Consider the following 14101-nt stretch of genomic DNA (forward strand, 5'->3'; position numbering starts at 1 on the left):
AAAAAAATAAATTCACTGCAACCCCAAACAAAAATCTAACAAGACTGAAACTGGCATAGGCTAAACTGATTTTAAATTTCACCCAGCATATACTTGTGAGAATAAGCCAAGAAACATTAGAAATATCAGACCAGTGCAAAGAAACTTGTGAGATAGATACTGAAATACATTGTAAAATACATCAGTAAAACTGTGGAAAAACAGAACTAGCAGTGTCTTTTAAACTACACACTCAAATAATTTTGTATGCCGTAAGGCCTGAAATATAAAAATGAAATATATAAATGCTAGAAGACAACAGAGGTGAATCACTCTAGATTCCTGAGCTAAGAAATGTTTCCAATAATTGATAAATTCAGAAACCACAAAAATTACTAGATCTAACTATATAGAAAATAAAAACAGCTTCTAGGCAAAATATACAAAAGGCAAAGGACAAACTGGTAAAGATAATTGTGAAAGACTGAGGGTTAGCATTATTAGTTTTTTCTATATAAATAGCTTTAACAAAGCAGGAAGGGGAGAAAATGCCCAGCCAATAGCCACGAAGTGCCACTGCCACGAAATCACATGGAAAAACAGAATCTCACCAAAAACCCAAAACTGCAAATTGAGATCTTTCCCCTTATCACATAAAATCGATGATAGATTTAAATGTATGGAATAGAAAATGTTAAGAAATGAGGAGATGCCCCATGGAGACCTTTTTCCTGTCCTAGATCTTATCAGAGTAGAGACAGACATAGCACCCAGTTGGGTGGTCTTGGCTAGTCCAAGTTCAAAGGCATGGGATATTCAGTGTGGAAGGAGAGAGTAAAGAGAGAACGTCACAATGGAACAGTAGGTGGGCGCTGATGGGTCACCGTGTCATCTCTCCCAGAGCAGAGATTTTCATATTTACAGGTTCCAAACCCAAAAATCACATGGCTTTTGAATGGTTGGGTGACAACAAGATTTTAGAATGGGGGATAATACGTCCGATGACAGGTTTAACATTGATAAAATATCTTCACAAACACCTTTTGACAGTGGGTTGAAACGTTTAAATGTGTGTTGCTTATTAAACATCAATAATCCTTAGAGCTCCTGGTGGTCATCACTGGAAGAAAAATCAAGTTCACCTATGGGAATGCTGAGTTCCCCTTTCTCTCCTCTACCACCGTTTTCCCAGTGCACTTGGGCTGTTTGCATCTACTTGGTCTCAACGATTTTATAGAGCTTATGAAAGAATTAATGTTTGTGTTCCCTCTGTAAGTATTTGTACTTCTTCATCCCTGGGGCCCCCATGAGGATTGTTACAAAGAATTTTCACACATGTCTATAATCTGAACGTCACTCCTGAGAGCCTCTGAGTTGGGCTAGGCTGGTGTCATTATCAGCATCTCAGAGAGGCGAAGGGACCTGGGGAAGCCCCAACACACAACAAACAGGGCTTAGAGTTCAGGTCTTTTGATTCCAGTCCAGTGTCCTTTCTGCTCTACCAGTCTTCTTCCCTCTAGAAGAGGAGGGCTATAGGGGGCTGTGACTCCTAAGTGATAGAACCTTGCAGGGGAGAGGTTGGGAGAGTTCCATCAATTCAGGTTCTCCACCTGCTTGACTAGGACAACACTGATTGCTGTCAACCTGACCTTTGTAGGGTGAGTGGGTGGGAATCTCGTCCTCACTCCTAGGACCTCTGGTTTTGGAGACCACTCTAGGACAGCAACCCCTGGCATGACTCTTGTCTAGTGAGAGGCCCCGCCCCCAGGGCCCTAGGCAGGTCAGAGCCTTGGCTGCCCTCAGATCTCAGAGCACACAAGAGAAGCATGCCATGGGTTCTAAGTACCTTTTATGGCCTCTTTCACAGCAGAGTCCACGGGAAGTATGTTCTTCTCCACCAACTCCAGTGGCCCTGGCCGGAGAGCAATCTTTTCGTTGAGATCATCCGCAAGTCGGGCTCTCTTCAGCTTCATCTGAGCAGTTGGGATGGACCTCTCTGTAGTGGAGGCTAAGGGGTTGAAGCACAAAGAATCTGTTCTAGAATGCGACATTGTTTCTGGTTTGGGGGTTTTGCTTTTGTAAGTGAAACTTTGAGCCACGTTGGGCTCTAATAATTTTCCAGTGCAATCATCATCACTTCACACGGATTAGCAGCAAAGACTAGATTCTTCCAAATAAAAGCAAATAGAGAGGCACAGAAGAGTTAGAGAAATGCATTTGGCGACAATTCTTTAAAAAAAAAATGTGCGATTTGGTGATTCTGTGAACAGGCAATCCATGGGATCTACATTGCTTGCTGACCCTAAGCTGCAGCACTTGAATGTACATCCTGTCTCTATATTGCCTGGCACAGGATAATCCAGAAGCAAATATTACCTAGTAATGTAATTACTTGCAGTAGTAGGACTTCTTAAGGGGTTTAGATTTGGTGATGTTGTGATACTACCTGATTCAAATGTCAAAGTCAATTGTCAAAGGAAAAAAAAGTCCCTTTGAAACAGTTACTTAATTAAACGGGGATCTTTAACACTGAATTTATCCAACAGGCAGTTTCTCATCATCTGAGGGTGACAAAGGTCACCAAGAAGACCTAAATCACCCCTATATTCCTCTTTTGGTTAGTCCCCAACTTATTTCTGTGTAAGAACTTGGAGGAGAATTTAGTCAACTGGTCATTGCTGTAAGGTAGAACTGTTAAGAGGCCATAAGAATTTGTACCTTTCCTCTCAACTCTGCAGTTTTAAAAGGGCAGATATTTACAGACCAGCCTTCCAGCCCTATTGTTCTGTTATTATCAACCTACTAACCCAGGCCTAGTGTCTGGTGGCTGATCTAGAAATCTCCATCCAGGAGCAGTCTAGGGACGCTGTATGGTTGTAACAGGTCAGATCTTGTCTAGAAGCCACATCTTCAATGCACCTGATGCAAGGTAGAGACTACATCAGTACTCCAAACCAAAGAACAGGTGCACTCGAGCCTCAGTCCTCTCCAAAACATCCCCTAATCCTTCCTTAGGTCATGGCAAGGACTTCTCACTGGATACCCTGCCTCAGGGATCTTTCTGATTGGTCCTACACATCAATGCAGGATTAATCTTCAGAAAACACTCCTCTCTCGCATCCCCCTGAATGATGTTCTTCTGTCTGTCAGTCTGGCTGTTATGTGAGTGGAGATTCTCCATTCCCAAACGACTGTTCCAGCGACCCCGGTCCTCCGCCTTCTGTCCTGCATGTCTTAGTGGGTTCACCTTTGTACCTCTGCTTAGTTTCCTTGCCTTGGAGTGCTTCCTACCTTCTCCCTACCAGCAGCCACCTACTCTTCGGGTCTCAGCACAAAGCCTCTCTACTTCCTCTGTTCTTACCTGACTCTTTTGCTGTGACTGCTTCTAGCACTCATGGCCATGGCCCTTGATCTTCTACTACTGCTACTAGAACTAGACCATGAGCCTTGGGAAGGAGGGATCATTTTGTACCCCAGCAGATCCTTGGTGCTCTAGGCCGTTAATCCTCAATTTCTGAGAGGATCACATGGGAACCATCAAGGACATGCAACTGAACTGGGGGCCAGGACAGCTCACAGTTTCGTTTAATTGAAGCCTGTGATGAGTTTGGGGCGTCTGGGTGGCTTAGTCGGTTAGGTGTCTGACTCTTCATCTTAGCTCAGATCTTGATTTTGGGGTCGCGAGTTCAGGCCTCGTGTTGGAGCCTACTCTAAAAAATAAAGAGGGGTGCCTGGGTGGCTCAGCTGGTTAAACTTCTAACTTTGGTTCAGGTCATGATCTTGCGGTTCGTGGGTTTGAGCCCCACATCAGGCTTTGTGCTGACAGCTCAGAACCTGGAGCCTGCTTCAGATTCTGTGTCTCCCTCTTTCTCTGCCCCTCCCCTGCTCATACTCTACCTGTCTCTCTCTCAAAAATAAATGAAACATTAAAAAATAAAAAAAAGACAAGACCATGATGATGTAGCAAGTAACATTTCTCATGCTTTTTTTATTATAGTATTATTATGTACTTGTCCTCCCTAAGTATGGAGAATGCTAAAAAAAAAGGTATATAAAAGACAGTGGAACCACTGAGAAACTCTGTTTTTAATAGGTGGATGTCTTTCTTAACTATTTATACTTATTATTAGGGCTATGTTTTTGTTTTACACCCATAGTGGGGCTCGAACTCACAACCCTGAGATCAAGAGTCAAACGCTCCCCTGACTGAGCCAGCGCCAGGTGCTCCAGGGCTGTTTTTGCTTGTTTGTTTTGTTGTTGTTGTTTTAATCACAGCTTCGAACTGTAAATACCATTCACGTATGTTTTTTCATCCCTGAACCTGACCATATGTGTTTTCATCCCTGAGCCTGACCATACAGTTTTGTTTTCTGGTCTCTTTCACTCAACATCATCTTGGAAGACCTCTCTCATTAAATCATTTTTCTGTGAAAGCCTCGTTTGCAGTGGCTGCAAGGTATTCAACCACATGGATGATGCAGAATTAATTCAGCTGATCCCCTAGAGTTGGGCATTTCCCTGTTTTCGATGTTCCAACATCTAAAGTAATCCCTGAATAAGCATCACTGTATATATCCAGTCTAGCGGATAGGCACGTCTAGTTAACATGCTAGAGATTTGTTACTGGCTAAAGGGCGGGCATGCTTTAGAGGAATCTGGTACATGGCAGGGAGAGACAGACTCAGAGATGGCACAGTGGAGACTGGAGCCCAGCCTATACCTTCCTGATCAGACCGTCTAAGTGGCCCTAAAACAACTCAAATGACCACTCTGGAAGATTGGGGGACACTTTCTAAGAGGGCTTCACAAACATATAGAGAAAAGGACTCTGGCACAATGGCCCACCATTCGATGGCATCCGGGTTAATGCTTGGGTGCAGCCTCACCTTGAAGTACGTGCATATTAACCACGTCCGCGCAGTCAGGCCTGTTTCTGACCTTGTGCTTCAGTGCGTCTTCAGTCTGCAAGCACAAACAAAGAACAAGTTCCACTGTGGACCTCAGACAGCTGAACTGCCTAGTTTGGGGCTTGAAAAGAACCCCGATTTCTCTCGAAAGGGGAAGGCATTCCTCAGAACCTGCAAATCTCCCTGGTCTCCTCCATTTTGATGCGGGAAGATTTACAAAAGCCTCTCTGGTCATTTCAGGATGGAAAAATTCAGTGAAGAGGTAAGAAGCCTGGGTCCACCCTCAAAGGCCGGGCAGGTATGTGTTAATAAAATAATAATAAAGCTCAGGTGATACTAAGCTGCCTGTGTTATAGTCCATTCTATTCCAGGGACTCTTAAAACAGCCACAAAACTGACTATGGTTAGAGACGAAATGTAGTATGAGTCCGTCCAGTGTAACATGACAATGTATGCCCTCTCTCTTAGGACCCATGGAAATGTAAAGGCTGCCATTCAGAAGCACGGTGAGTTAGAAGGATGCCCAGAGATAATTTACTGAGTCCCACAGTCTTCTCGATGGTGGAGTTGTCTGTGGGGACAGTGTGGACTCTGGCAGGGCACACCCGGACCTCAGGCCCTGATTTCCAGTTCTGGGTTTTTATGCCACTCTATTGGATCTCCTATTTGCCCCCTGAGAGGGATCTAGAGATCACTCCAGTTCTGATCAAAGATAGCTGTTTTCCAGGGAACAGAGACCACAGCCTCTCCTGCACAACTTTAAAGAGGTACAGAGCTCTGCTCCTTTCTCCACCCACAAAGTAGCTGTGAGGCTAGGATAGGTGGACAAAGAAATCCCAGGACAAAGGCACGCCCCCCGCCCCTCCACCTCCCTGCGTTTCCTTCTCATACAGGGCTGATGCCGGCTAAATAGTATTTATTGTATTACTGATAAGTTCAGTTTGCAGAGATCTGCTATGAAGGTGCAACATATGTGCCAATTATGCCCCCTCCTGAATGTTAAAAAGAAAACCAAAAGAAACAAACAACAACAACAAAAAACCAGAAAGAAAGAGAAATAAACTCAATGCCTTTTGCCTTGAAGTCGCTGTAGGTCATCTCTGTACGCACAGCCTGTATCTTATCACTGAATTGGATTTTTAAAAATCCGATTGTTAGAAAGGACTATAAAAGGCTTTTGGAAACCTGACGTCTACAGCATCCTTGCAATGATCTTCCCAACATCAGAAAGACTGGAGACGTGTTTTTGTTTTTCGGTTTTTTTGGAGACTTTTTTTAAGGTAACAAATAGTTTCAAAGCTAAATGTGGTTGATCACATTTCCAGTCTTGGGTACACAGGAGTAAGGTCCCCTACAGCATGTGTGTGTGTGTATGTGGGGCAGGGCACGTATTAAGTTTACTGTGGAAATTCTACCTGCTTGAGCCAAAGCTCAGCACTCAGAGATCTATACCCTGGAGTCTAAGTTCAGAAAGAAGGGCAGCTTGCCAAAAAATTACCTTGTCACTATCCAAATGTTTTCTTTGCTCATGGAATTCAGTTGGGCTTTTCAGTGCTGCAACAGAAAGACAGAGACGTGAGCAGAGGCGGGCTGAGGACACCAAGCAGCAAAATAGTATCTGCCGGTGTGCTTGCGGAGCTGTGCACAGTATGGGCGTGAGCGCCTTTATTAGGCCATAAGCGATCGGAGAGGAGAGGACTGGAGGATACCAGCTTCCCGGAAGCCACAGGATACAGAGGCAGGTGGAACCGAGGCCGAAGACAGGAGGAGCAGCAAAGGCAGGATGTGCAACAGAAAGAGAGGTGGGGGAGACAGAGCATTCGAGATCCTGAGGAAACACGGGGGCCTGTGGAAGACTAGGCACAGAAGAGATGCTCCAGAGTGAGGGAGAGGGGTGGATGGGGTGACTAACGCCCTCTTTGATTTTGCTCTGCCCTTGAGTGCAAACGTCTGGGTAGAGGCTGCGGACCATGGCAGGTGCGTCCCAACCCGTAGGAAGGGACACGTACTGTGGATAAGGTCGGTGACTGGTTGGACAGGAACATGCAACTGAGGGTGCTGAGTGAGAAGCACAGAATCAGACTTTGAGGGCTGGAAGGGACCCTGGAGATAATGAAATAAACTCTCACCCTGAACAAATGGGGCAATAGAAGTCCACAGAAATCGGATGACTTACCCAGGGTCACACAGTTAGGGCTAAGAGCCTAGGTCCTCTGACGACCTCACTTCTTTCAAGGCGTATCAACAAAATACGCCAAAGTAACAAAATATGTCAGAATATTAACACCCAGGAGACACAGGCACCGGTCAGGCAAAGCACATGGCAGCCTGGGCCCGATGCTGCTTCCATTCCTCCCTCTTGCTCCTGCTCACGATTTGAAAGCGGGTCTCCACCGTGATGGGGACTGTCTTTTGACTTAGCAAAGAAGTAGAACATCATTCAGCAGAACTCCGCATTTTTAAGGAGCCTTCCCGATCCCCAGAAACAATTGATAAGGAGCCGCACGCAACCACTGTTTGTAACAAGCGAGGAGCTTGGTCAGTGGTTACAGAACCACACTGAGTACTTTTCTGAACTGTTAAGTCTGGGCAAGCCAATGAATCGCATGATCCGGAGTTCTAATACTGCTCCCGCAGATGTCCGCTCTTAAGTGGCAGGCAATGAAATCTTCTTCCAAGCTTTGGCCAGCTTAAAAAATTGGGTTTCTGGATGGATTGGCACTTGGGGCTGTGTGTGCGTGTGTGATGCCTTGTTTGGTCTTTAAGGTCATGCTAAATTTGAGCAACATGTTCAGGAGGGCTCTCTGGACATCAAACAAATGGCACTGCAGTCCTGGCAACTGGTCAACCCCGTTATCGTCTATGGAGGGCACTGCTTGGGAAGCCACTAAGGCACGCTCCCTCTCAGTCTCCCTGCCTCACCTGGACATTAACAATGTTGACCAAAGGAACATGCTGAATCGCCCCAGCTGGCTAAGAATACTGGACAAGAGCACCCTCCTCACTTTGAGCAGAGATTAAGATGCTTCCCTTCTTATAGGAAAAGTAACAGAATACGTTGCTTAAATATCACATTTCCCAATGATCTAACACCAGTTTCTCTTTGCTGCTTTCACTCTTAAAATGGGCTTCTTTGCAAACTCTGCCATTTCACATGACTCCCACCCCCCCCATTTGTCCCCACTCAGTAACTCTGGGAAATCATCTGGAGAAACGTGCTGTTCAACCACATCGCTCGTGCATTGCCTCTGATTCAGGTCTATTTGCCATCCTTTGAAAGGAGGCTCGTCTTTTCCTACATTTGATCATAGTTGCAATTTACCTTGATGGAGTTCTGAAAACAACTCCTGTTTCCCCAGGTAACCAGATCTTGCAAGTCTGCTTGAAGTCCGGGGGGGCCCTGGTGAATCTGTACGATCTCAATGGATAGGTCTTCACCTCTGCCCTATAGTCTGGCAGTCATCTAGGCATTACATATCGATGTTGGCCTAGTCACTTCTCTAATCCAGAAAGGAAATGATCTTTGTGTGGCTGTACTAAGTGGTTAAAAACAATGAACACATCCTTCTCCTTAAGCAGCAGCTCTTAAGGGAACAGTATGAATCTATCCTGAGATACCACTTACATTCCAAACTCGATTGGTTTTAATTGGGCTTAGGAATTAGGAGGAATTTATCTGGTTCTCTTGCTCCCAAGGCTCTTCAATTTCTATTAGCATAGCTTATTGAATGTTCTAAGAAACACTGCATTTCCTGTATCTTAGATTTGGAGTGAGAGCTGTAATTCATCACTTCTTGGTGTTAACAACTCCCCCCGTGAAATGATCTGCATAGTCCGGGTCTCTGATGCCAGGAACACAAAGGTCTTCTGGAACCTTCTATCACAGGGTGGGAGATGCTATGTCCACTTGGCAAGGGCTTGGGAAGAAAGCCAAAGAGGTCCCTACACTGCATTTTACCACACGCTCTTCCCCTCAGGGCTTCAGAGATGTTATGTGGGGTACTGGCTTGAGGTCACACCATGGAAAACTGTCCTGTCACGGTCCTGTGATTGACATTTGCTTTTTTCTGTGACTCGAGAGAATGTGCATTTTAGCCATTTCCCCTGAGGGCCAGAGAAAACCATATCACAACCCCCCAAGTCGACTCTTTGGAAAATAAATAAAGGACCTCTTGCTGCCAGCCCTGGGAATATCAAATGGCAAAATTTTGTTTTACAGGGACATTGACATTTAAGATTGAAAAGGAATTTGGATTTCTAAATTAAAAAAAAAACAACTAATAAGTCAATGTGATTTCAAATTAGAATACGGTTGTAAATTCAGTCAGCCGCATAGCCAACTCGTTCTCCCTGGAGGAAGATTAATCACTTCTCACAAGGGAATTCATGTTTTCGCCTTGGAGTTTGGGTACGGGCTATTCCTATTTCGGTCCTGTGGCTCCAGCTAATTTGGGTCAGCTGTGGGTATAAACATTTGCTTACTAAAGCTCAGAAAAAAAGGTCCTAAGAAAGGCCAGGCCCCCTGCTGTCCCCGGCTCTGGACTCTACAGGAGCCCAGGAAAAGGAGAATGCAGGTCTTGGGGCCCCTGGGGAATCAGCTGAGGGAAGGGGCTGACTCTCCAGTACAAGGCGGGGGGCCTGATGTTGACAGCAGCTCATGGGGTCGCCCCCTCCCAGGCTTGCAGGACAGAACCCAGCTCCTCAGTGTTCCAGAGGAGGACGAAAATGCAGCCTCAAAGGGCTGGTGTCCTGGGACACCAGATGGAACAGTGGTTCTCAGCGTGTGGCCCCTGGATGGGCTGAAGAAATGCCAATTCTCAGGCCCCACCCAGACCCACAAAATCAGAACCTTAGGGGTGGACCCCAGGGATTCGTGTTTTATTGAGCCCTCCTTGCCGATGGTGACGTACAAGTCTGAGAACCTTGGCTCTGGAGTTCGTAAGGCCAGTGTCTCCTGATCTCGGGTCTTTGGGGACATGGGAGTCCAACCAGGGAGTGACGAATTTCTAGGACCGATTTTCAGGATTTCAAGTAGCTGAAGAAGAGGGGTATGGGTGCCCAGAGAAAGGCCAACTGGGGCTGATGGACTGTCACTTCTCAATGTTGCTACCTAGGATCCTAACGGCATGCTTTTGAGATGGCTGTTCTCCCCAAAGACCAGCTGCTCAGTTTAAATGCCATCAATTCATCAAAAACAGACGGATTCATAATTTACAAATTTAGGGTTCTTTGGGCGTGGGGGGCGGGCAGAGACAAAACAATTTGAAACACAGGATCCATGGCAGCGTGGAGTATAACTAAAGTCGTTTTGGGTGACCGAAAATTTGGGAACTACCCTTCCGGGCTCCATCCTTGCTTAGTCTCCTCAAACACGTCTGGGAGTCTTCCTGCTCTGTCTCCCACCTGTAAAATGGGCTTAGAAATGCTTCTGTTTGCCTCACTTTTAAAGACAAAGCGCATCGTGAGTGGCTGTCTTCCCGAGATACGTGCTCCGCGTAAGTGGTCGTGCTTTGGAAATGACATTCCCTCTTTAGATTGGCAATGCGCTGCCCATTTGGTATCAAAGGACAGTCTCAGGAGTCTGAAAATGTAGCTTCGTTACATTTAAGACCTGGCCACACGCTTGAGGCAGTTGAATGCAACATGCGTGAATACTTTGGGGATTTCTCAGAAGACGACTGTGAAGACAAATTCAAAGGACGCCTGTCATCACCGGCTTACTGGTTTCCGAGGAACAAGGAACCAGAAAATGGGAGGGGAAAGAAAACATTTAGGGTTGTTGACCACCGCCCGCCCCCCCCCCCCCCGTATGGGCTTGCCAGGAAAATCCACAGTGCCTTTTCCTGACTCTGAATTTGACATGTTAGAAAGGAGAGAAGAGGCAGACAGATTAAAACCCTCGTGCCGTGTTCTGCTGAAACAGCCAACAGTGTGTGCTGGGGTGACGTAGGGAGAAGCCAAGTCAGAAGGATGCACTGAGAAGAGGAAGACACACTTTGCCCAGGCAACTTCTCAGAACTACCAAGAAGCTGCATGTGGTGTGGGTACAGGAGTGGCCCCAGTCATTCTCGCTGCTATTCAGGAAAGGCACCACAGAACTCAGGGATTTACCAGGGCTTTGCGGTAAGTATGAGGCTGCTGTGGCCGGAATTTAGTCTGCAAAACAAATAAAGGCAGCACCGTTCATAGACAGCTCATCGTATCTTTAAATCCATTTACAATGATCAGGTCATGGACCCAAGCTGCCCAGACATTTCATCCTGGCCGGCGGTGGCTTTCTCGGACTTTCCGTGGAGATGCCGCAGCCACTTGGGGCCACCCGTGTATGTGGTTCTCTTCAGCTCTGTATTCCGGGAGAATGGGCTACTTGTTCCCTCCTCTCCCGCCTGGGTTCTTACAGATCAGCCCCGCTTTACTAGCAGAGGGAGAGGGAAGGAGAAAGTAGTTCTTTCCTTCCGTCCTCGAAGATACTCAGTCCCACGCAGCGGTGCATGGTCGTCTGATATCGCTACTCTAAACAACCAAGCAGGGGTGATCTGGGGCCCCTTCCAGACAGTAAGCATCTGAAACAGAACTCACGTCTGAGTCCTCTGTGCTCCACAGGGCCCTCCTCACAGCAGATGGTCAAAATACTACTGAGCTGCCGTGATCATTCATCACACCTACTCCACAGAGCTCATCACCCTTCTGCACTGAGGCTTCCCAAGTGGTTGGAATAAGGTGGTGTTAAGACTCCACCCAGGAGAGTGATGCCCCAGGAGAAGAATGGTGATGGAGAAAATCTGCAGGAGAAATGGTGAACAGATCCAAGCCCCACAGGTCCACAGGGGAGGAGGTTGGCTCTGTCACAAAGCTGGGAGAAAACAGAGAAGGTAGATGTCTTTCGCAGGCTTGACCCCCAAAAGGGTGGGGCATCGAGGTGCTCCCTTTGAATCCTGGTTGGTGGTGCGGCACCTGGGTGGCTCAGTCCGTTGGGCGTCTGACTTTGGCTTAGGTCATGATCTCGTGGTTCGTGGGGTGGAGCCCCCCCCCCCACCACCCCGTGTCAGCCTCTGTGCTGATTAACTCAGAGCCTGGAGCCTGCTTCAGATTCTGTGTCTCCCTCTCTCTCTCTGTCCCTCCCCTGCTAGTGCTGTCTCTGTCTGTCTGTCTGTCTGTCTCTCAAAATTAAAGAAACATTAAAAGAAAAAAAAAATTGAATCCTGGTTGGTGGTGGCAAAGGAGACAACTTGAAACCTCCATTTGGAGGTTCAGAGGTGGGATTTTGGAGAGGGTATTTCACGGAGGTTTTACGACTATTTTGAAAACGTGAATTCTACAATGGCATTTTAAATGTGAAAGCAATCTTGGAATCTGGCCTGCGCCCTGCTCCCTGGTCTGAGAGCCTCTTCCCACTGCTGACGGTTGTCCTAGCAGTTCCGTGCTGGCCTCAGAATTCTGCCTTTGTTGACTAAATTCAAGGAACAATGGGTTTCCGTTCATTCAAAGCATCTGAAGGGGAAAATCCCCAGACCCATAACGGACAAAAGGAATAAGTAAAAGCTTAAGAGAAGCGATTCAGGGGGGTTATATAAAGAGAACGTGTCCCTGGGTGCTGTAGACTGTTTCTCAGCAACAAAACCTGCAGGATATGTGCCCAAGAAGAAGGAAGGAGTTAAATTCAATTCATTTGGACCAGTTTCACTAGTCAACGGAAAGTTACACGCGGCTCAGTTCATCGGAGTCAGTAGGGGGAGAAACCTTAGAATTTCATCAGCAACGTCATGTGCAGCTGAAGCGAGATCTGCCATGGGGCGAATGCGGTGAAATTTGTCCTTCACTCTTGGTCATGGTGAGGCGTAGGTGATGATGTAAAACCTGACGCCATTTTGTGAGAACAATTGGGTTTCCCTTGGCATGTTCACACACACGTATTTTTAATTTTCCCACATCTTTTGGGGATCTTTTGGCCACAAAAATGCTTGATGAGAGGAGCGTAAGTAGGTGCTTTTAAAGTTCAAGCAATTCCTTTTGAATATTTGAAGAAAGAGCTCTACGCAGGGACCAGGATGTATAGGTTCTGCCCTCAGTTCTGTCACCATAGGAGTGGCATTGAGATTTAATCTAATATAAAACTTAAGACAAGGATAGCAGGTGTTTCTGTCGACCGGTTAAGAACAGTGATGTTATATAGTAATGATGTAGGGACAGTGAATAGTTTGCTTGGCCATCAGCCTTCAATGTAGGTGATTTATGACAAGTTTTAAAACTTGGTGGGGGGGGGGAGGAGGAATGCAGTTATTTCAAATGTTATGGATACAGTGAGATTATATCAAATAATTATGTAAAAAACTCCACCCTGAATTCTACTTCTGTGAGTTTCCTACCACCAATCCCCCTAGAATTTTGAGTCTGTTCAAGGGACTGTCTTGCTCATCGTTGTCCCTACACGGCCCAGCACACTACCCTGCACTAAGTCTGGTTCACAACAACATTTGTTGAATTTGATTGAATCAATAGGACCCTGAGACCGTCGCCTCTTCTTTGCTTCCCGGGATCAGTTGCCTTTACACACGAACCGTTAGGTGCCAGAGAAAACACACGCTGCTCTGTGCTGCATTTCGGGGGCATGTTTCATCTCTGACTGGATTGACAAGGCTAACCATCTCCGTCCCCAACCTCTCAGCAAGTGAAAGATATGTCTTGGGTCTAACTTCCTGAGAAGAGCTTAGTCGACGTCTGTCCGGGTTGGGTGGGGCTGGCCGTGTGCACCTGTTGTGGGTTTGACATTTTTTCCACGGCAGAATCTATACCCTTAGGAAGCCTAGTTGAAGGGAGGCGGCTGACGACCATGGAAACCGGATGACATTTAATTAACCTTTATCATTTTGCTGAATGAGAAACAAAAAAAAAAAAAAATCATTTTGTTCTCATAGGACTTTCTCCCAGTAATTATCTTAATGGTTCAATGGACTAAGGATGCAAAATTTCCGTCGGGGTGGTATTTCCTTAATACGCACATGATTCTGGAAATCCTAGAGAACAAAATATCATATCGCCATTGAACCCTACTCCATCCACAAAGGGACACTAACTTTACAAAACATACATAGAGGTATTATTTTAAATTGCATCATAGGGTTCATTTCTACCTTTCCTAGGTGTTTTTTTTTTTCTTACGGATTTCCAAAGATTTAATCCCATAAATGTCAAAAAAAAAAAAAAAAAAAAAAAAA

The 14101-nt window shown here is 46.1% G+C and overlaps 1 protein-coding gene across 5 annotated transcripts in view; it reads right to left on the bottom strand.

The window, feature by feature from the left end:
- The window catches only part of MYOCD (myocardin), a 108103-nt gene that overhangs the window by 49733 nt on the left and 44269 nt on the right, over positions 1-14101 (bottom strand). For 3 of the 5 annotated variants that reach the window (XM_040453171.1, XM_040453170.1, XM_040453169.1), the window contains 3 exons: positions 6385-6440; positions 4866-4941; positions 1826-1987 (listed from right to left, as the gene is read on the bottom strand). In XM_040453171.1, the coding sequence (XP_040309105.1) occupies positions 1826-1987; positions 4866-4941; positions 6385-6440 (294 nt within the window). Of the gene's footprint in view, positions 1-1825; positions 1988-4865; positions 4942-6384; positions 6441-10997; positions 11043-14101 lie in introns of all 5 variants that reach the window. The other 2 variants (XM_040453172.1, XM_040453173.1) reach the window with 2 other exon arrangements.

Source organism: Herpailurus yagouaroundi, unplaced genomic scaffold (assembly GCF_014898765.1).
Source record: "Herpailurus yagouaroundi ecotype Mexico unplaced genomic scaffold, PumYag 208, whole genome shotgun sequence".
Taxonomy (NCBI): Eukaryota; Metazoa; Chordata; class Mammalia; order Carnivora; family Felidae; genus Herpailurus; species Herpailurus yagouaroundi.